The following is a 23,739-nucleotide window of genomic DNA, read 5'->3' as shown; positions in this document are numbered from 1 at the left end:
GCTTAGCAAACATTTCTTTATTAATTGTAGCCCGCTTATAATGGTGCTGGGATAAATATTATCTACTCCTTATTTGTTTCAGGAGGTTTTATTTTTTTGTTGAATTTTTATCCAAGTATTTAAGGTCAGAGGGTGTGGCGGAAGTGTGGGTACAGGGAGGCCTGGTGGGACACTCACTCCACCTGCTTAGCATGCACAGGGTCTGCAAGCATGGATGGTTGGAAGAGGCACGAGACTTTGTGCATTGTTGCTGCTCTTATGGGGGAGAAAGAAGGGGCCCCTTGTCCTCATCATCATTTTGGATGGTGCCCTCTTGTTACTGATTCGTCACAAGCACTGACATGATTATAGAGGTTGAGGCTAATCTTGACCCACTGGGGGGAGTATTTCCCATCATAGGAAGAGCTCCACACCCAGAAATGCACACTTTGGATGATTTCCTTCAGTTTATACAAGCACCTCAGTTGTTAAGATATCCCTCTTGTATTTCATTTCCTTGATGAGGTGGTCTGCAGAGGGAGAAAGTCTGTGGTCTCCTCCCCAATGAAGTAGGGGGTCAGCCCTATGGTATAGCACCCTGACCCCTGCGGTGAATTCCTCTTTTCACTATCCTGGTGGGACCTGGTCTAGCCCATTTTTTAAAATGAGTTTGGTCGATCATCACGGACGATGTAAGGATCCATTCCACTTAAAGGATGGCTACCAACTTTGTTTCTGGGAACATCTGCTCTATCACAGACAAACCATCTTTCATCAACCTTCAACTTGTTTAAAACATTTGCCATATTAAACCTTTGAGCCAAATAGTATAAAAAAATATGTCATTCACCATTATGAAATGGTTCAAATTCCTATTCTGTTATATAACTGTTTTTGAAATCAAATATATACAATTAAAAACAAATTGATGGATACTTGTGTACTAGTTCTCTCATATTTCTACAGGATGAAATATAAAATAAATTTGCTGACCTTTACTTGCAATAAGTTGATAAACCACCACATTAATACCATATATACACATTGATAAGTTCAACTGCAAACTGCACTGCAATGGCAGATCTGGGTCTATGCATTTTGTTAGAAGTAATCAGTACAATAAGCATCATAGACTCTGATCTGCAGGTGCATTATGCCTTTGCAGATTGGGATCTTTGATGTTTGCAATTTGAATCTACTTACAAGTGAGTATATATGTTAATTTACTATTGATTAGGCTGTAAATATCTGGGATTTCACTGTGCCAGCTTCATGTGCATATTTGTGGTACTCTCAGAGATTAAATCATAATTGCGGACCTAAATAATGTTTAATGTATATTGATAAAAGGCAGATGGAAACATAACAATACTGTGTTAAAATTGTTTCACATTGTTTTTTTCAGTGGAGCAGAAACATTGATATTATACTCAGAATATGAAAGCACTCAGCAGGGGGGGGGGGTTAAAAAGAAGGCTGGGGAATAAAGATGTCATAATTGTAGGGAAAGTCAACCAGGTACCTGTCGATCCTAAAGATCGGTTACCCGGGTACTTAATAAAAGGGATATTGGATTACCCGTGAACCTGAATTGCTTTGTTGTTAAGTTTATCCATGCCACAGCCCCAGAGGTATAAGCATAATTGTTGCTAATATGAGGCAAATATGAGAACTGAAAGAGCGCACTCTGAGCATAAAAAGCGTAATCTATATATTTCATGCCATAATTACAGAAATCGTACATTTATTTTTGTTACTTACCTGGATCTGCAGTTAGTTAAAAAAAACCTCACAAATTGGCTAAATCCATATGCATCAGTACGAGAATACAGACAAAACAAAATTATAAATTATGTATACACAGCATTCACTTTATTGTTGTTGTTGTTGTGGGGTTTAACGCCATTTTTCAGCACACGATAGGCTATACATGGCGTCCAGTATTAATAGTGGAGGAAGAACCCGGAAAACCCCGGAAAGAACCACCGACCCACGAGAAGCTACTAGCAAGCTTTCTCACATGCCCACATTGGCTGAATCTTAGACTCGAACCGCCACAGACAGAGGTGAGATGGCACTGATCCATAACGAAGAGCGCCTTAGACCACTCGGCCACTCGGGGCCCCTGCATTCACTTTAAGTGGTCTGCATCACATGTTTAATTTTTGTTGAAAGGTCATAAAGTCAAGTGTACAAATTATGAATGTTGTATTACATCACTCAAATTCCACTTTCAAAGTTTGTAGAGCACTATTGATTTGTACTTTTCCTGATGCAACATGTTTTTCAATTTAACAAAATCCCTCTCCTCTAACATGTTTTCCTCATATAACATCCACAAGTCACATGATAAAACCCGTTTACTTAATATTTGGCACCATGTTTTTTTTCAGTATAGACTGGTTGGCATCTGTGACATTTGATTTCAAATTGAAGAAACCCATCTGTTTTCTTGGAAACGTGTCATGTACAGTTACTATAAATAGAAAATAAGGAAATTGTTTGATGTACATAGCCAAATGGTCGCACACATCAAAATTATAAGATCAGTAGACAATACATGTCCCAAACTGTACTCATTATTTTTGGTGTCTCGCTCGTTCCTGATGTTGCCAGATATAATCTTTGATCTGAACTTAGAAACATGTTGTTTAGCTGTTTGTTTTATATTTGTTTTACATAAAATAAACAACTACCGGTAAATGGTTAACTCTATTACTAATGTTATTACCTGGGTAATTGTGAATGGGTGGGTGCTCGAATACTGAGGTACCTGTTGACACCTTTACTGGGGAATGGTGGGATGCACTTGAGAAAAGGTGAAGTAGACTGTTTCAGCTGAGTAAGTTGCTATTGTGGATCATATGAAGCAAATCTATGAAGCCACTAAGAACAATGTCACAGATATGGTCCATGCAGTGAAATCAGCCCACTACACTACTAAGATCATGGAAAGTTCCAGCTACAAAGAGCTCTTTGAGATTGCTAACAAGCTAATGTCAAGGAACAAATCTACACCACTTTCAACTACCTTCTCTCCAGTCGACCTTCCGGACATGTTTGCAAATTTCTTCCGTGACAAAGTACAAACCATTAGAGATAAGCTTGACACCACAATTTCAATTGACTTGTCATCACCATACAGTTGGGATACAGAATTTGAGCAGCAACCATTAGCAGCATTTGAACCTGTCTCTATGGATTTCGTACGTACAATCCTGATGAAGAGTGCACCAAAGTCATGTGAACTTGATCCAATTCCAATATCACTGCTGCTTGAGTGCTTAGATCCAGTATTGCCTTCACTAACTGATGTTATTAATACCTCTGTCTCATCCGGGGAATTCCCATCATTTTTTAAAACTACCATTGTAAAGCCTCTGCGGAAGAAACCAACATTAGACCATAACGATTTAAAGAACTACCACCCAGTTTCTAATCTCCCATTCATATAAAAAATCTTAGAAAAGGTTGTTCTATCCCAGCTTGTATCTCATCTGAATTCAAACAGTCTTTTTAGCAATGTACAAACTGCATATTGCCCTTGCCACAGTACTGAAACTACTCTTCTAAAAGTAGTTAATGACATTCTCTCTGCATTGGTTAGTGGAAAGATTACAGTCCTCACCCTCCTTGATTTGTCTGCAGCATTTGACACAATAGACCATGATATATTACTTCACCGCCTCCAGCATGTATTTGGCATTCATGATACAGCCTTACTGTGGTTCAAGTCCTACTTGGTCAACAGGACACAAATTATATTTGCAAATGGAATACACTCCAGCCCAGTTGATCTGTGTTGTGGTGTTCCACAGGGGTCTGTTCTTGGACCTGTTCTCTTCATTCTATACACTCAGCCGTTCTCAGGTGTCGTAGATCATCATCCAGTGTCTCACCAATTGTACGCTGATGACACCCAAATATACAAATCTAGCCACCCAACTGAAGTTGATGCTACCATCCAAGGTGTGGAGAGGTGCATTTCTGATGTGAAATCATGGATGACATGTAACAAGCTGCAGATGAATGATGATACAACTGAGGCCATTCTGATCACAACAAAAAGACTTTCTCATTCACATCCTTTACCTCAAGCAATAAATATCAGCAACACCAACATTAAATTCACACAATCAGTATGAAATGTAGGTGTTACTCTGGACAGTACTCTCACATTGCACCAACATGTCATGAACAGATGCAAGGCTGCATATCTTGAGCTGAGACGCATCAGCTTAATTCGCAAATATCTTTCATTTGATGCCACTAAAACACTTGTGTGTTCATTAGTACTTTCAAGACTGGACTATTTTAACTCAATTCTGTCTGGTTCATCTCAATATCTGCTCCAGAAACTTCAAAAAGTTCAAAACACAGCTGCTCGGATCATACTTAGAGTACCACGATCAGAGCACACCTCTCCGCTGCTCTGTACCCTACACTGGCTATCCATTCGATCCAGAATCAAACACAAAATTTGTTCTCTGTGCTACTTTTCACTGATGTACTCTAGTCCATCATACCTATCCAACCTTACCCATGTGTACACACCATCAATATACTTATGGTCTTCTTCTGACAATTGTATACTCATTATTCCCACTATGAAAACAAAGTCATATGGACAGCATTCTTTTGCATACCAAGGCCCAGCAACGTGGAATGAATTGCCCACTGAACTTAAGACACAGTGATCACATTCAAGCATGCTCTCAAAACTCACTTATTTCGACTGCAAGAACAAACTTAAAGACCTAATAATGCTTCCTACCTTAAATATTCTCAGCATGTTTTTTTATGTTTTCTAATTTCATGGTATTTGTTTTTCTAATCATATCATTATGTTTTTTATCTTACAGGTGTTGTCTGATGTAAAGCGCTTAGAGCTTCTAAAGATTAGGCGCTATACAAAGTCCTCATTATTATTATTATTATTATTGTTATTATATCTGTGTACGAATTGGCATAATTTAACTTGGAGTTGCAGTAAAATTTGAGCAAGAGAGAAAGAAACATTTCTTGTGAAAATACTGTAAAGTTTTGATAGACAAAATTGTTTTCAGAAGTCTTGGAAATTTTCATAAATGTATTCATGTAATTTTATTTGTTGATTGATTGAATATTGTAATTATATGTTTAATTATTTATTCACTTTATATAAATGTGTTAATGTATTATTGATTTTTTGTAACTATTAGGACACTGAAATCATGAGTAGAGAATGGCGATAGAAACTAAAATTAAATATGTGAATTTAAAAAAAACCAAAACAATGTACATGTGTGAAATCATTTACATTGTTGTTGGCATCCGTTAGACTCGAGAGACGATGGAACTGCACCCATGAGAGATGTCCCGGTTGGTGGTTGTGCAGCGTTTGCTGTGGTTATCTAGTCCAACAAGGGAATGGCAGTCCTTGCTGCACTTGAAGGTTGCGTCTGGTGTTGGTTGGAGATGCTTCTTCCTCTGCGATCGTCTTTCATCAGCTAGCAAGCGTAGCTTGTCCTCGCCGGCTTTCAGACCAGTGATCAGAGCATGTCGCCAGCTTGATCTGTCTAGAGCGAGCTCTTCCCAGGTGTTGACATCGATGTCAAGGGCTTTCAGGTCTCGCTTGCAGACATCCTTGAAGCGGAGATGTGGCCGTCTGATCGACCTTTTGCAAGTTCCAAATAAAGAATGTCTTTGGAGATACGTCCGACATCTATCCAACGTACATGGCCCAGCCATCTGATGCGACGTTGGCGGAGGAGTGTGACCATGCTGGGAATCTTGGCACGCTCAAGCACCTCGTTGTTTGTTACTGGATCACTTAAGGTGATCCTGAGTATGCGTCAGAGGCATCGCATGTGAAAGGTGCTCAATGTTTTCTCTTATGAGGCATACAGATTCCAGGTTCCATGCAGGCACAGTACATGGTGATCTTACTGTTCAGGGTCAGCATGCTGTTGTTCCACACTCTGTGCAACAACCTGGAGAGAGTTGTGGATGCCTTTCCAATCTGCTTGTTGAACTCAGCATTGAGCGAGAGGTTGTTGGTGATGGTAGAGCCGAGGTACATGAACTTACTGACCACCTCAAGTTCGTAGTTGATGATGATGCTTGGGGGGTCTGTGTCCTGAACCATCTTGTTTGTTTTCTTTACGCTTATGGTCAACCCAATTTCATTGCATACTACAAGCTTTATTGTTCCACAGCACAGTAACACATGTAATTTAGTGCTGAGGCCATGATATTAAAGTGCATTCTCTTAAGGAATTGGAACTGAATCATTGTTTCAGTTGAAATGTATTTCTAGTTGGTCCTAGATCAAAATGGTGCTGCATGGACATCCATTATGGCCATTTTACAGCAGCTCTTATGAAAATCTTGTTATTGCTACTTCTAAATGAATGGTTATATCAGCTTGTGTAGTTGGTCCTACATAAAAATGGTTCAGATCTGATACCCAGATACAACTGCTATGGCATATATTGACATGGGGGTTTCACTAGAAGACTTTTTATAAAGTCCTGTGAATTGCTCTGAAATGAAGTTGGTTCTACTTGGACATCCAGTATTGCAGTCACAGTGGTCATCTTCAAAATATTATTGCCACTCCACCTGAATGAGTGAACATATCAATACGAGGTAATGTTTCCCCGAGTTGTGCAAGATTAAGAATCAAAATTCCCCCTGGTTTCAGAACTGGGGGTCCATTTGAGTAAAAAGCAAACCTTGGTGTCAGACTGGGTGTTAAATTAAAGGTTTTGTGATCTCAGAAGCACAATGAGGCATAAAGGGAAACACTAATGAGGTTTTTCCCCAAAAGACTTATGATGTCTAGTTTGTCCTAAATGAAAATGGTGCTGATCTAACATCCATTATGGCCACTGCAGCAGCCATGTTGAGTATCTTAGATGAGTTGAAAGTCATATCAATGTGAGGTTTTCACTTTTTGATCTGTTTCGATGATACTGAGTAAAAATATTGACACCTGGATATCTGATATGGTCATCACCTTGGCGATTTTGAAAAGCTGGTTATTGCTATGCCACGTGAATGGATGGTCGAATGAACATGGGTTTTTCTCCAAAGGACCTCTCATGATCTCTAGTTGGTCCTGAAAAAAACACAAAAAACACTGATGTAGATCTGTCATCTGATTAGACAACTGCAGCAACTGTCTTGAAATACTTCTTACTGCTACATGTTTATGATCTGATGTCCAATATGACCAGTGCAGTGATCATTTTAAAGATTTTATTACTAGCAAGAAATTCGTGTGGACATTGGAATTTCTCCAGAAGACTGCTGATCAGAAGATATACAATATGGTCACCTTGTTAATGATCTTGTTATTGCTATTCCTACATGAAAGTCATCAGCATTTGGTTTTCACCAGAATAATTATGAAACCTAGTTGGTACTGAATTAAAATGGTCCTCATCCAATCTCAAATATAGCCTCTATGGCAACTATTGTGAAGATCTTCATGTTTCTATTTGATTGAAAAGTGATTGCTCTATTTCTCCAGAATGGAATGTCCTATAATAGACATGTAGTTTTCACCAGAAGACTTCTTATGGTATCTAGTTGATCCTAATTGAAAATCGTGCCCAGCAAATAAGCAGCCACACTGTTATTAATAATCTTATAACTAACTCTTCAGAATTGTTGGTTTATGGGCATGGGATTTTCACCAGAAAGTCTCCTAATACAGGGTTCTTATGGTCTTTAAAGGTCTTTGACAGTTTGGGAAAAATGAGGTAGCATTTTCAAGGCCTTGGAAGTTTGGGAAAATCTAACAGATTACCCTGAGGTTTTTAAAAGTCTTTAAACATTGAAATAAACCCAAACATTTTAATTTCTTTCCTGCATCAGATCACAAATAAAATTGTCCAAGGTTGTTAGATTCGGATGTAGTCGAGTTTTCCTGGTTTCTTTCTTTTGAAATTAGGAAATTAATTATAGTTTGAATTTCATCTTTAAACAATATTGTGGCATTTTGCATTCATTGTTTTTTTTTTCATATAACGTAACTTATATACAAAATGTTAGCGAAAATAGGTCTTGGATATCTATGTTTTTGGTCTTTGAAAGTTTGGGAAAAGTCTTTGAATTTATCATTCAGAATTCTATATGAACCCTGTATTAGCGTTTTGTTTGTCCTAAGTGAAAACGGTACTGATCTTATGTTCAATAGGACTGAAACAATCCTAATTTGACAGTCTGGTTGCTTAAGAATATTTCAGGTGGTTTCAACACTCAGCAGGTCAAAAAAAAGAAGTAGTTAATGGTCCTGTTTTTAATTGCTGGAAATTTCAGACAGTAGAGCATCAGTCCCTTCAAGGGACTATTATAATTGTATTACATGAAAATATATTGTTAAAACATAGAATTTTGAGAACTTTTACCCCCAAATTATTAAAAGGCAACCTCCATGTACATTTATTTCTAGTAACAAGTACATTAGAATTGATTGCATAATTGTTGTCCCAGTGAAAGTTTAATTGCAATACTTTTGATGTTGTAAATACTTAGGCCATGGTATTTGGGGCTGACAATGTTAATGATGCCCATAATCACATGTATCCAAAAATTATTCTATACATGTATATAACTCATTTTAGCATGTACAGCCATTCCCAATTAACTTTTTAGTCGGCTATATTACTGTTATTATGCCTGTATTTAATAATTGGTGACTGTTCTCCAACATGTAATAATGGACAAATGAAATAATGATTTCAGTTGTGTAGGAGTTTGACATTTACAGCTAGGCAGTGTATCATCCAAAAATGAGTGAAATTTATGACAGGTTTCTATTTCAATATGCTCCAAGCTTGCAAGAATTAGAACTCTGTTTTAAACAGGTAAGATTTTTGTAATGAATTCTAAACATTTATTCTCCAGATTTAAAATTTTCATAACATATCAAGCTGGCAGAATTGGATGTCATTTTGTCAAAAATTAAGCCATGTAATTTTCTGTGTATTTAAATCTTGCTTATTTATTGGAACCATCCTGCATGGTTTTTGCTCTGCTGGTCATTGACCAAAGGAGCTTATAGGATGGTCTTTTGTCCGTTGTCCATTCATCAGTTAATACAAGTCTGTTGTTACTGCTTCTAAACTACTTGGATGACTGCCATGAAAATTTACAAACATTCACCCCATTTGACTACTTGGTTCTAAATGATAATGGCGCAGCTCGGGAATACAATATGGTCAACGCAGTGGCATCTTCAGAATCTTATCACTACTCCTCCTCACTGGATGCTAATGGCAACTTTGAGTTTTCAATACAAGACTTTTTATGATATCTAATTGGTCTTAAATGAAGATGGTGCCAATCTGCACCAACTATGGCTACCATTGCAACCCTCTTGAAAATATTGTTAATACTACTCCTGAATGGAAAGTTATGTTGAGATGGGGTTTTCACCAGAAGATTTTTGTATGCTGTCTTGTTGATCCTAAATGAAAATGCTGCCAGTCTGATGTCCATTGAAAATAATGTTAGAATTACTCTGATAGGATGGTCATAGTCACTGAAAGACTTTGTATGATACATAGTTGGTTTGTAAATGAAAATGGTGTTGAATTTATATCCAATATGACCATCACATGGGTCATTTTGAAAATCTATTTATCATGAAACTCCTCATGAATGAAATAATATTGCCATAGAGTTTTCATAAAAAGAGTTCTTAAAATATCTAGTTCAGGTCCGAAATAAAATAGGTGTTGTCTACATATCCATTATGGTCACCACTGCTGTAATCTTTAAAATCTTGTTTTACCTGCTCTCACTGAATGAATGATTATTTGAAAACATCTGGTTATACAGAATGACTTCTTATGATTCAAAGTAAAAATGGTGCTGCTCTTACATCAAATGTGGCCACCACAGTGACCGTCTTGAAAATCTTCTTATTATTCATGATCATGTCACTATGGGGTTTTTCAGTGACAGACTTTTTGTGATGTCTAGTTGGTTATAAATTAAATGGTTTCTGATCAGACTTCCAATATAGCTGTCATAATGGCCATATTGAAAATCTTGTTATTGCTACTTCTTCTTGATGACTAGTGATATTGAAATTGTGCTTTTACCAAAAGATTTCTTATTATGTCTGTTTTAAGTACAGAATGGAAATAAAGCCAATAGGGTATCCATTATGTCCACTGTGGTAGTCATCTTGAAAATCATCTTATCTCATTACTTCTCCAAAGCAGAAAGCCTTAAGAGCGTGTGGTTTTCACCAGAAAACTTCTTATGATGTTCTGTTGGTCCTAAATGATGTCTTCTTGGTACTAAATGAAACTGGTGCCGACCTGACATCATTATGTCCACCACAGCGGATAATTTGAAAATCATGTGATTGCTGAAAAACTCTGAGCTGGTTTCAGCACTCAGTGCACAGTTAAAAGGAAGAAATGATCTTATCTTGAATTCCTAAGTGTTCTGTGTTTGTCTGGTAAAATGGTGTACTTCGGAAAAAATAATTTGTGTCCTTGTCTATTAAAATGTTGATTTAATTTGATTTGATCAAAAGCGAAGTTTTCTCCAGGTCCTTATGTAAACCAGTACGCAGTAGTTTCTTTTTCTGAATACTGCAGTGAAAGTTTTGAACAAAAGTATAGTTTTTTAAGTTGCTATTCTCCTAGCTTTGCTTAATTGCTTAATAGTAACATAGGTACAACTCTTTATATTTAACCAGAGATACAATACCAGAATGAAAAAGGATCAATGTGAAATCAACTTTTGTTAATGAATTAAATATATGAGAATACCACAAGTGATCAGCATTACAAGTAGAACTGGCGTATGAAAAATATGGGCAAAATACAAGACCTTGTATTATGACTGATAAATAAATTAGTAGCTCTTATAACTATCCAGGAGTGTACAAACCTTATAACAGAGAAGAAATAGTTGGAGGAATTTCCAGTTTAACAAAAAAGCATGCAGTTTATGTTTTTGCATTCATTATTAGAATAACCCAATTTTGCAAGAGTTTGGAGAATTTTTTTAATTGATGGTGGCAAATTTTGTAATTTTTCGTTATAGGGTTTACAGTTATTAATACAGCACAAGTTAGTTTTAATTATAGATAACTAATGAAATATGGAAAACAGAATTAGTACTATTCCCGATTTGGCAGTCACCTGCTTTGCTCTGTACACAAAGTTTGTAACTTTTGCTGCATTTAAGTGAATGATATTCATATGGTTTGGGGAGCTACAAATTGAGTCCTAACAGGGCTGAATTTGAGTATTTTTTGTATCTTTCAGGATAAAAAGGTGGCAATTTGTTTCCACATTCAAGGTTTCTTTCAGGAAACTTTGATATCTTTTTATTTGCCAAGCTTGATGGGCAAATCTCTTAGAATATGGGAGGGGCCTGGTCTAGATTTACAATTGCCCTGGGTATCAGGCAATCCAGTTTTGTTTATTTGGCTTTACTACCTGTTGACATTGTTAGAAGGGCAGTGGGGAAGGAAGTGGTAAGTTTTAGGGATGACAAGATATAATAAGATTGGCATTCTATAAACCAACCTTATGTCTAGTGTGTGAAAAATTATATCGCCTCGCAAGTCATAGTCAACCAAGTCAGTGTTTTTGCCCCCCCCCCCCTTTTTTTTATACCTGAGACACCTGGTCAGAGTCTAAATGTGTTGAAGGTATGGCCCTGTGTCCATCATGTGTCATCCATCCATCATCAATACCTTCTAATCTGCATTTGATCAGACATGTTATGCAAACTTATATCATCAATATCTGACTATACTTTAGTGAAAACTAAATTTCTTATTCATATTTGACAGTGTTTTAACTATTCAGTCACATAAATCAACAGTATAGAGAAAGCTAACTTGAAGCTTTTGTTCTGACACTAAGGACTTCATTAGCAGACCAATTTAATTTCTGCTGATTCTTAACATTGTTCAATGGAATGGTGAGCCAGATATGAGGCAGGTTGTAATGGCTCCTGTCCCTTTTCAACATCAGTTTGTGTGCACAGATGTTGATTCTTTAACCACGTCTTAAATCAGGCTTGTTCTTGATCTAATATTTTTACAGAGTCCCAGGATATAGTATGACCAGGGCAAACATTGTGGATGTGCCGTGGATACTTCAGACTAACCTGAACTTGGTCTTCGATGTTCATTAAACCTCTCTTTCAATGTCCTTTCCATTTCCCCAATATAGTCGTGATGACCCTGACTTTCACCCAGTTCTTCACACTTTAATGTGAGAGATAGGCCCACAAATATAATTTCTTAAGACAGATGCTAGTTCCCCTAAAGGTAAAGTCTGATAAGAAAGATATTTGTATACCTATATAGCATCAAGATCTCAGATGGGTTTCATTATAAATGATATTTTTACAATTAAACAATGTGATCTTGCATCTGATTAAATGAGTTTGTGAACACCCTGGAGGCTTTATTTCTGATCAGAATTTTGATCAGATATGGTATATAAGCTCAAGATCTGCAGATAAGTTCAAATTTGAGTGACACCCATACATATTAATGGGTTAGTATAGCATCTGATTGACAGCTCGTGGCCATTCTAGAGGACTTAATTCTATCTGTTAAGAAATTTTATCAGATTTGATGTTTGAGATTATAGTTTATAGAACTTGTGGAATGTCCAGAGATTAATTTCTGGTAATTTCATATTCAAACTATGTATGAACTTTGTACATTGCATGCAATTACTTACCAGTTTCATGTTGAAAAAACAAGGAATGTAACCTATGATAAGGACTATTTAGAGTCCTTGCAGAAAAGTATGAAAAACTTTTTAAAAAATTCTGGAATATAAACTGTATAAATTTCAACATAACATGATACACAAGGACAAGATGACTGTTACGTAAAATACCATAGTATAAGTCTCAGGAAAAGGAAAATGTGACTGGGTCAGGCAGGAACATCATGCTACATGTCCGCATGATGCCCCACTGCTAGACATCACTATAAACTGTCACACTGCAGACATCATAGTGATAGGAATGAAAATTGTTAAAGCTTCGTTAAAAATTTAAAAAACATGCACACAATCCTGTGGATGAAGCGGCTTTTGCTACGTGAAAAATCGGCGGGGGGTTTACTAATGATGCAGTGTAACCTCAATGCCAAACAACTAAAATTATCCCTGATCCATATCAATAAATGTATCTAATTATCAGAATTACGTTACATATTATATGCAGGTAAAAGAGTGTGCTTTAAGAACATTCCTGTATAAATTATCTCTAAGTTTATACATCGATTTGGAGGGATATATATTGATATAAACTTACCACATACAATTCGATAATATTTTAAAGAATTTGATACATTTGGTTAAACAGAGTTTGACATTTGCTGGTATTGCCATAATGAAGTTCTGAAATATTTGTCATTTATAATACATTATCATATGTAATTGTGCATTCTTTCAAGACGCTTCATATATTCAGTAAATCGCTTACAAATTATTTAAATGTTTTATAATTTTAGTGCTTAATAATAAAAAAACTAATGTTCAAATGTGTGTTCCTTCTGGAACACTTTAGGTTTTGATTATAAAGGGCAACCCCCCATGACCATGAAAAGTCCTGGTATATTCAGTAGTTGATCCAGGCTGATCATATGGTGGGAACTGAACCTACATTTTTTTAATGATGAATTCAGTACCTTATCCATTGAGTTGCTTCAGCTCCCATGAGTAGGTGGTCTGAATGGTTTCCAACTTATGACTCCATAGGCTGGGTTCCACCAGAGTAGAGCCAGGCCCAGGAATCCACACTAACTGTATAGATTAACTCCCCTTGTAATGCCAAACAAGTGTGTATTTTAATGGTGGGGCTATTATCAGTTTGAGTTATAAATCAGGATCTAGTCCCATAGGTGCTGGAAAAGATCCAGGGAATAGTGCTGTTTGCATATGTGAATTTACCTTTTTATGCTGAGAAAATGGACAGAAATGACAATGACATTAACAAATACAAGCTTCTTACATTCTTGTTTTAATACACATGTGATTTTGCATTCACATGCTGACATGCCAATTTCACAGGTAATTGATATCATGCCTACTTTGTCCTCTTGTTTATTAACTTTTAGTAAATTTTTTAAGTCATCGTTGTTACAATACATGTATCTGGTGGTGGATATTTTATGCGGTGGAGAAATGTCAGTGATTTATTGGTCTTAGAATGAGATGGTGAAAATAAGTCTTATAAAAATGTTCAGCTTCTGTACCTCACATGATCTGCAGTTGCTAAAAACAATCACCAAAATTTTTAATGTACCATTTAGAACAAAGTCACTAACTTTTATGTCCGCTAAAATTGCGCACTACAGTATTGTCATTTTTTCAGGGTGCCAGGATATGGATGCCAGACCCAGAACAAATATGGCGGGCTGCAGAGCTCTTAGAAGATTACAAAGGTCAAGTCAAGGTTAAAATTCGATATGAAGAAGGAGAGGTACATTATGTTATCCATTTTCTTTATCAATATCTTTTATTCTTTCACTACAAACGGGTCACTTTAATATTTTCTCTTGATTACTGAGCCAGCTATCTAGTTATTGTCACAATAATAGTACAGTGCACCCTCTTTATAGTAGGGTTCACAGGAGCCTCAAGAATGGTTCACGTCACGGGTGCTGAATCACTATGCTGAAGTTAACACTGCAGCAAGGCTGTATAATAGTACTGCATCTAAACAATATGGGGTATTTATACGGAATTGTAAGTAAATACCAACAGGTAACATTAATTTTTCAGCAGATATTATTGTAAAGACAATTTCAACCAGCCCTTACATTTTACAGAACATTATAGTAAGTTTTTTAATCAGTGTTTTTTTTTTTTCTTCCTTTCAACATATAGGACAAAATACTATTATGAACATTTACATTGGTAAATAATAACAAAACATGTATTTCTATGTTGCAAATTTTCACATACTTAGTTTTTAATACTTTAATTGAGAAATAATAATATGAAAAAAATTATTTGTAAATGTGGTGAAGGTCATCATATTTTCTGCGACCGCTTTGATGGCTTAATGGTTAGAGATTCCACCTCTGATGCGGGAGGTTGCAGGTTCATTCCCCTGTCTAGTCATACCAAAGACTTATTAAACTGGTACTAACAGCTGTCTTGCTTAGTGATCAGAGGTTAGTGTTAGGACTGATCAGCTTGGTGTCGGGATAATCTGACTGTTTGTTGACATCATGCTACCTGTATGCAGCATGATGCCCCAGTGCTAGACATCATTATAAACTGCCACACTACAGACATCTTAGTGATATGACTGAAAATTTATTAAAACTACATTAAAAATCCAAATCACACATACACACACACATAATGTCAGGTTTTGCTGCTGTACGATGCACCCTTTTTCCACACTGTATTGATTATTGGGAGTCAACACTGCAGTTGAAATTGGTAAACAAGATCAGTTGGGTTACAGACCCAGAATGTTGACACCCTGTAACTTTAATGATAATGAAGTTAGAATGATATTAATTGAGAATTTACTTAAGTTTTGTATACAGCTTAATTTTTCAGAAATAGATCTACTGTATATTCTTACTTATAAGTCAAGTCAAATTGCAAACAACAAAGATCTTGATCTGCCATAGCATCATGCGCCTCCAAATGAGGGTCAGTGCTGTTTGCTCTGCTAGTTACTCCTTACAAACTGCACAGTCACAGATCTGCTGACAGTTGGAATTATATGCATGTATAAATTGTAGATGTGGATTTTGGGGGTTGAGAGCAAACGAGTTGACTGTTTGAGCTTAGTCTTCCAGATGATATTCATCACAAAATACATGACTTGATTATTTAATATATTTGGGGCATTTTTACACCATGACAGTTTTTAACATGTAAACTTGTTTTGACTTTTCTTTCAACTCAACAGGGAAGGTGGAAAGTAAGTGTCATGTCACAATACTTGCATTATATGTCTCATCAGTAGGTTTTGTGAATTGTTATTCCTTGTAGCAATTAACAATTAATAATTTCTATATTTTCTGGTTTTGTAAAGCATGATGTATATGCAGTTTAATTGTTATGCAAGAAATCTGTTAAGCATCATTTTAGTTTGAAGCAGTTAAGTTTTGTGTGATCTGTGTAATCTCTAGTTTGTTGTATGTGAAATTTTCATGTGTTATTTTCAATTCAGTTGATGACAGTCATATGCATGTGGAATGTTGATCTATCTATCATCTGTATAGGATTTCTGCATATGTTTTCTGCATGTTCAAACAAGGAAACTTTGAACAAGACAGATTAATTAATTATGAGTTTTAACCTTCCAGAGTGGTACAGTTGAAATATCTGGCCTCGAGGTGGCAAAGAATTTTCATACTGAGTCATAACTCAAACATTCTCGTATCAGATTGGCTGATCGTGTCAAAGTACCTACCAATCAGCCATTAGAATTTACTGAATTTGACCAGTCATCTCTTAGAAGTCTGAATTTGATTATTTCAAGCAATTTCAAACTGCTCAATTTTTGTACTAACTCAGACTCACCTTTTTCATATTTGATTATTAGGTTTCATATGATCTTAACAAGTTCTTGAATTTGAGGGATTACCTTGAAAAATCCATTAAAGTCCATGAATATGTTAAACAACTCCATGGATTTCTCTGATAGAATATGAAACATCAGAATCACATTTTAAGTTCAAAGGTTTTGTCATGTATTTTCCTAAAATAATGAATAAATAAAATGGGATAAATTTGGTAGATAAAATAACACCCCACATGGATAGTTACCACACGGAGTAGCATCTCACTTCAGTAATGGCATGCTAATTATATGCTGTTTCTTCTATTTTTTTTGTGTGCCACTTTATGCAGAGATAAAGTAATGTGAACAAAAGTTCAATTTCCATAAGGAAAAATACTCCTTGAAAAATGTCAGTCCTTATAAAGTCCTTGAAAAGTACTTGAAAAATGTTGTCAGTCCTTATAAAGTCCTTGAAAAGTACTTAAAAAATCAGCTCTCTGGGTTTGTGTGCATTTTAATTTAGCTCATGGCCATTTAGGTTTCCTCCCTCCTGTAGAAATTCTTTTTTTGCCTAAAATCATTGCACTTCTAAAACAATGCATTTTGATGAGCACTATACTGTCATCTCAAATGTAGGCCACTGTGGCACATGTTTGATGCTGCACTGGCATTGGTGAAAGCATGTGGTTTAACTGTTCATGCTTGAATAATTAAATCAGATGATTGCATACAGCTGTTTTAGTATCACATCCATAAAGAAAGGGTCACTGACCTAGAGTTCATGTTTTACTGGTTTAGGTTAATCAGAATGGCCTTCATGATGTTCATCTTGAAAATATTGTCACGTCAACTCTCATTTCAGTATTGGGTTTTCAAAAATAGACTTCCTGATGAAACCTAGTTGGTCCTATATGAAATTTTTGTCAATCTGACATCCAGTTTGGCCACCACATCAGCTAATTTTTGAAAATATCTTAACTGCTGAAGAATATTAGAGATTACTTTCAACATTCAGCAGTTAAAAGGAAGAATTGGCCTTACCTTGAATTTGTGGAAATCAGCCATTAATGTGCATTTTGTCCCTTTCAGACACTCTTATGAAATTTAAAAGTATTTCAATTAATGCTTCTCAAACTAGCAGTCATAGTCCACAATGGGACCATGGGGTTGCTGCATAGAATACACAGAAGTGGACTACAGGTGTACATGTTGGAGTGCCATAACTTTAAATGCAAGATACTTTTAAAGCATCTGCAAAAGAGTACATCTACATGACAATAGTATATCAGCCATGTTTAGTCTACCACTGGAATAATTGTTTTAAAAGATTTGCCTTCGTCTGTCATTTAAATCATTCTAAACACTTAATAGTAGGGAATTGAAGCCTTCAGTATTTCTTTTGGTGGTTTTGATAAAGTCAGCAATTATTCAGCTTAGTCATTGCCCATGTTTTTCAAACAGTGATATTTCCAAATGTCTTACATTTATTTTAGACCATTGCATTAAGAAATTCCTAATATCTCTTAAGTTTTTTGAAGGTTTGGTGGAGAACTTGACTCAGAATACTGTGAAATGACCTTGATTCCAGGTTTATATTACCAAACTATCCCTTTGGTTTTGTTAATATTTATCCAGAATTTTTTTTCAGAACATTAGCTCACTTATTCAGTGTACAGCAGTTTTTGACAAAAGATTCATATTAAGACAGGATATATTCAGTATTGTTTATCTTGACACCTTTTGTATTTTAATTTTTTTCCTTGTACTGTGGTAGACTTTGGTTTGGAATTCCGATATGTCAAAATACACCTAATTGGTAGGGAGGGCATATTTGCTGCTTAAATCAGAATTGATGCAGACTGCATCTGTGAAGAGTAGATACATTTTGACACCTTTAAGGTCGACAATAGACATTTATCACCTGCACAATAATATTGTGACAAAATTAAAATATATTATACATGTGCTTGCCACTGCCTTTTCCTCAGGCATGTTTTGCATTGCATAGTCTGCGTACTAATAATTAATAATTAGTCTCGGCCTTTTGCCATGTCTAGTCAAGATATAAAATGAAGTGGCTGATATCATATGTACTTGCTTATAAGTTGAGTCAAACTGCAGACAACAAAAACCCTGTTCTGCCTTAGCGTAATGCACATGCAGATCTGGTATATGCTGTTTGTTCTGCTGATTACTTGTAACAAACTGCACAGACTCAGATCTGCTGGTGCATTATGCGACAGCAGATCTGGGTCTGTGCATTTTGCACTTGGACTCCTTTATAAGTGATCATATATGGTACACGGATCAAAATTCTTATATGTATCCTGTTTCCTCCTCTGAAGGTACATGTAGCTAGATTGCATGATAGATTGCCTTATTTACCTACATGTAGGTACATATAGCCAGTATGCATGGTAGATTACCATATGTACCTACATGTAGGTACATATGGGAGTGTGCATGATAGATTGTCTACCAAGTACATAGAAAACAACACAGTTATTATGAATGAACAGTGAAAATTTGGTTTAACTTAGTGCATTGTGTTAATTTAACAAGTGATTATGATAGATTCAAATCACTTTGCATGCTCTCTGTAATGGAAGATCTGGGTTTACGTTTATTATTGCAGATCCTAACTTACTGGTATATCAGTAATATCTTATATGAGCGGTAAAAGGCAGTAAGAAAACCACTTGCCTGTCTACATATCATCCAGTCCTTGCACTGCCATTCACTGTATTGGTCACATAACAATAACAATATTAGAAGATTGTTATATTTACTTTATTGAATTGTAAAAAAATTAGGTGGTGGCAGCATATGACTTAATTTGACTTGTTGTAGACTTAATTTCACTTGTTATAAGTCTAGACTTTATGTATGTATATATGTATGTATGTGTGTATGTGTATAATGGCACATCATCACATTCCTGGCTATACAGCGCCAAGTAAGTTATCTCCCAATAAGGTACACAGAAGAAAGGTACAGGTAAAAAGAGCAAGATCCATAAAATACAAAGACAAATTTTTTTTATTTAAACCTCACTCTTTTAAGAGTCCAGTACTTCATTAGTTTTTACATTATTATGGGACACATTGCAGGGAAAATTATTTCTTTCATTAGCAGTCTCTTACCACTTTCAGAAGGGTACATTTGGCCTTTTCTACATCCTCAAGTCATGGAGGAAAAACCTTTTAAAAAGTTTTTTTTTCTCATTTATTATCCACACACAACAGTGACTTTGTAGACCCAAATCTGTCAGTGCAGTGTGTTCTAACAGATGTGGATTTAAAGGGTTTTGTTTCTCATTTATTATCCACACCCAACAGTGACTTTTGTAGACACAGATCTTCAGTGCAGTGTGTTCTAGCAGATGTGGATTTAAAGTTTTTTTTTTCTCATTTATTATCCACACCCAACAGTGACTTTTGTAGACCCAGATCTGTCAGTGCAGTGTGTTCTAGCAGATGTGGATTTACATTGTTTACTTATTGTCATAAGTAGAGGCAACCACATAGATTCAGATCTTACTTTATGGAACTTGAACAGAATGGTTCAGGTATGATTTCAATATGTACTGAATTTGAGAAGTTTTATACAAATTTGTCTTGACCCCATATTCTTAATAAATTTTGAGTAAAAATCTCAAGCTAAAGCTATGAAAAAAATCCCAGATTCATCAGAGCTTGGCAGTCTGGTAGAGGGACCCATGTTTAGTAAAATCTTAATCTTCTGTGATCCTAGCTTTGTTTTAATTAAAGTTATACACAGATCAAGGTTTTAAACTTTGAGCTTGATATTCTCATTCAGAATGTATATAAAATACTGGCCCTTGTCTACACTGTGTAAGGATTTCAAGCGCATTTTATTATATTATAAATTATATTCTAGGATTAAAGACAAAAAAATATCAGTAAACAACAATTCTAGCAAAATGTAAGAATTTAAGCAAGGTCATAACCAAATCTTGTGACATAAAGAGAGGTTGTAAGTCACATGACAGTATTTATTTAGTTCTGTTGGTCCAAATCCAGGAGATCCTATGGTATGGTCAATTGTCCATTGTCCATCCATTGTCTGTCTTCTGTATGTTATTGCAAGTTTTATTGTCACAAACCAAAACTACTTTGATGATTGTCCTGAAACTTTACGTACATATATTCATCACCTGCTCTTCAAAATCTTGGGGTTTTCACTAAAATACTTCTTACTTCTAGTTGGTCCTAAATGAAAATAGAGTAAATCTGACATCCAATATGGCCACCACAGTATCCATCTTAATTGCTACTCCTTATTAATGGATGGTCATGTCTGCATGGGTTTGCCACTGAATGACTTCTTATTATATTTAGTTGGTCCTGAATAAAATGGTGCTAATATGGCCACCACAGAAGCCATTTTTCAATTCTTCTTGCCTCTGCTTCTGAATGGATGGTTGTACTGTATCAACATGGGTTTTTCTAAAAGAATAGTTATGGTTTCTTGTTGATCCTAAATGAAAAGGGTGCTGCACAGATATCCAATATGGCCACCACAATGGCCACCCTGAAAATCTTTTCACTAATTCTTCTGGATGATTGGTTATATCAGCGTGGTGTAATTAGCTGAAAGAGTTCTTAATATCTCTGGTTGGTTGTAAATGAAAATTATGCCAGTTCTACCTCCAGTATGACTACAACAATGGTCATCTTGACAGTTTTCTTCAGGATACTTCTGGATGGCTAGTCATATCAATATTTATGATTTCACTAAAAGACTTTTTATGTCTTGTTGGTCTTGACTGGAATTGGTGCTGGTTTGGTATCCAATAAGGCCACCATGGTACATACAGCTATCTTGAAAATCTTGTTGTCATTTACCTCTTCAATACAAAAAGTCATATCAGCATAGAGTTTTCACCAGAATACTTCTTTAAATGTCTTATTGGTCCTCACTTAAAATTGTGCTATACGATATCCAAAATGGCTGCCTTTGAGTCAGTCTTGGAAATCGTGTTGATGCTGCTTTTAAATGGAAACCCATTATAACACAGAGTTTTTATCAGAAGAGTTTTTATGGGGTCTAGTTGGTCCTTAAAAGGGAGATGATACAAACTGACCCTCAGTTATATCCACTGTGCACAAATATAACCACCATGGTGTACATCTTGAAAAAAATGTTATCTTTGATGCTTATTAATGTTCAGCCACATTAACCTGGGGTTTGCACCAGTAAACTTTAGATACCTAATGGGTACTAAATGAACATGGTGTCAATCGTATATCCAGTATGGATGCCATTATGGTAGACGTTAAAAGCTTGTTGTCACTACTTCCACTGAAATGGATGGTCTTAATGAGATATGATTTTCACCAAGAGACTTCTAATGATAACTACTTGGCCCTAAATTTAAAAAAATAGTGCCACTCTGACATCCACTAGTGTCACCCTAGCAGTAAATATGAAAACCTTGATGGCTGAATACAGTGGAGATGTTTTCAACACAATGCCAGTAGAGCATTGGTTTTTGCTGCATAATTAACACATTACTGGCTATTTCATGTTGAGGAGATGGGAGCTAATAGCTTGTCTCATGGATACACTGAGGCAGCCGACCTGGCTCGTGGTTTGTAAAGCATAAACTAAATAAAAGACTACAATTGGAATTGTTCATTGTACAATAATTACAGGTACATACTGCATTTATGTGCTGGTCAGTGAGCTTTATTATATCTGTCTATATGTGTTACAAGAACAAACATGGGCAAAATAATCACTTTTTCAATTGCTTTGACAGACCATTCAAACATCAGAAAGATTTGTTTTTTACTGTTCTGGAAAGGTGGAAAAAATGTCTTGTAGATTCAGTAACTTGACAGTACCAGATCCTTAATTTAAAATGTACTCAAGACAAACTATTAAAGAACAACGTTCACTAGTTATTCATGCACTTATGCGTGTAGGAATTTACCTGTATGACAGTTTATGAACTCTTACAGTCATATGGCTGTACTCCATAAAATAAATTGTTTGTCAAATTAAACATGACATTTTCTTTAACAGACCTGTCAGATATACATTGTAGATATCTTGTGGTGTCAGTAAAATGCATGTTTATGATCATACTTTAGCAACCTAGGAAGTGCCACTGTTACAAGATATTGATTAATAACAAAAATGAATGCTCCTTGTGACCCAAATTTGTATGTAAAAAGGTTGGCTTTTGCCTTGTTGCAAAGTTTTTTGTTCATTTCTAGTTCTACTAAACTTGACCAGAGGAGCATTACAGATGGCCTGTTGTCCATCGTTTATCTGTTTGCTTGTCCTAAATTGATGGCCATCTTGAAAGTCTTGCTATTGCTACACCTAGATGGATGATAAAGTTCACTGAGACATCATAAACTGTTTAGTTGGTCCTCAATGAAAATGGCATCTATCTGACGACCAATATTGCCATCCATAATAGCATCTTGAATTGTTGTTATTGCTGCTCATCCTCAATGGAAAGACATAATGACATGGGGTTTTAACCAAAAGATTTCTTATGTTGCCTAGTTGATCCTGATTGAAAAATGTGCTGATCTGACAATCAGTATGAAAATCTTATAATTGCAACTTCAGCTAAACAGAAAGTTCTATTGCAAGTTTTGAAAAGAAGACTTTTGATGTCTTATTGATCCAGAATGGATGTGCACTTATCTGACATCAAAAATTGCCACTATGAAGGCCATCTCCATGGTTTTTTTGTATTGCAGCTCCTTGATGGATGGACATATTGCCATGGGATTTTACCAGAAGACTTTTCATGGTATTTGGTTTGTCCTATTTGAAAATGGTACCAGTTGTGCATCTAGTATGGTTGCATGGATGGCCATCTTAAAAATCACCTTAATAGCTAGCTGGTCATATTGTCTCAGGGTTTTTACCAGGAGACTCGTAATGAAGTCTAGTTGGTCTTGAATGAAAATTGTGCTGATATGACATCCAATAAAACAACAGAAGTGTGAAGATGTTATTGTTCCAGGATATCAGAGATAGTTTCAACATGCGGCTGTTAAAAATTTATCTTGGATTTCTGGACATTCTTTTAAGACAGCAGAGCAGCAATAACAACAATTCAAGATGATGTTATGACTGGTGATATAGGCTGTCAGATTGGCACCATTTTCATTGAGGACCAACTAAACAACATATGTTGTCTAAGTCCTGTCAAGGGACTCTTGTGGATTAACTAAACATCTTAAATCTTATAAG

The 23,739-nt window shown here is 35.8% G+C and overlaps 1 protein-coding gene across 2 annotated transcripts in view; it reads left to right on the top strand.

The window, feature by feature from the left end:
* The window catches only part of LOC149794490 (unconventional myosin-Va-like), a 232,575-nt gene that overhangs the window by 14,615 nt on the left and 194,221 nt on the right, over window positions 1–23,739 (top strand). For both annotated transcript variants that reach the window (XM_089968738.1, XM_089968737.1), the window contains exon 2: window positions 14,341–14,448. In XM_089968738.1, coding sequence (XP_089824864.1) covers window positions 14,341–14,448 — 108 coding nt within the window. The remainder of the gene's footprint in view (window positions 1–14,340; window positions 14,449–23,739) is intronic.

This window comes from Sinohyriopsis cumingii, chromosome 8, assembly GCF_028554795.1.
Source record: "Sinohyriopsis cumingii isolate HCF-2022 chromosome 8, ASM2855479v2, whole genome shotgun sequence".
In the NCBI taxonomy this organism is placed as follows: domain Eukaryota; kingdom Metazoa; phylum Mollusca; class Bivalvia; order Unionida; family Unionidae; genus Sinohyriopsis; species Sinohyriopsis cumingii.
This window is presented reverse-complemented; position numbering and strand designations above follow the sequence as displayed.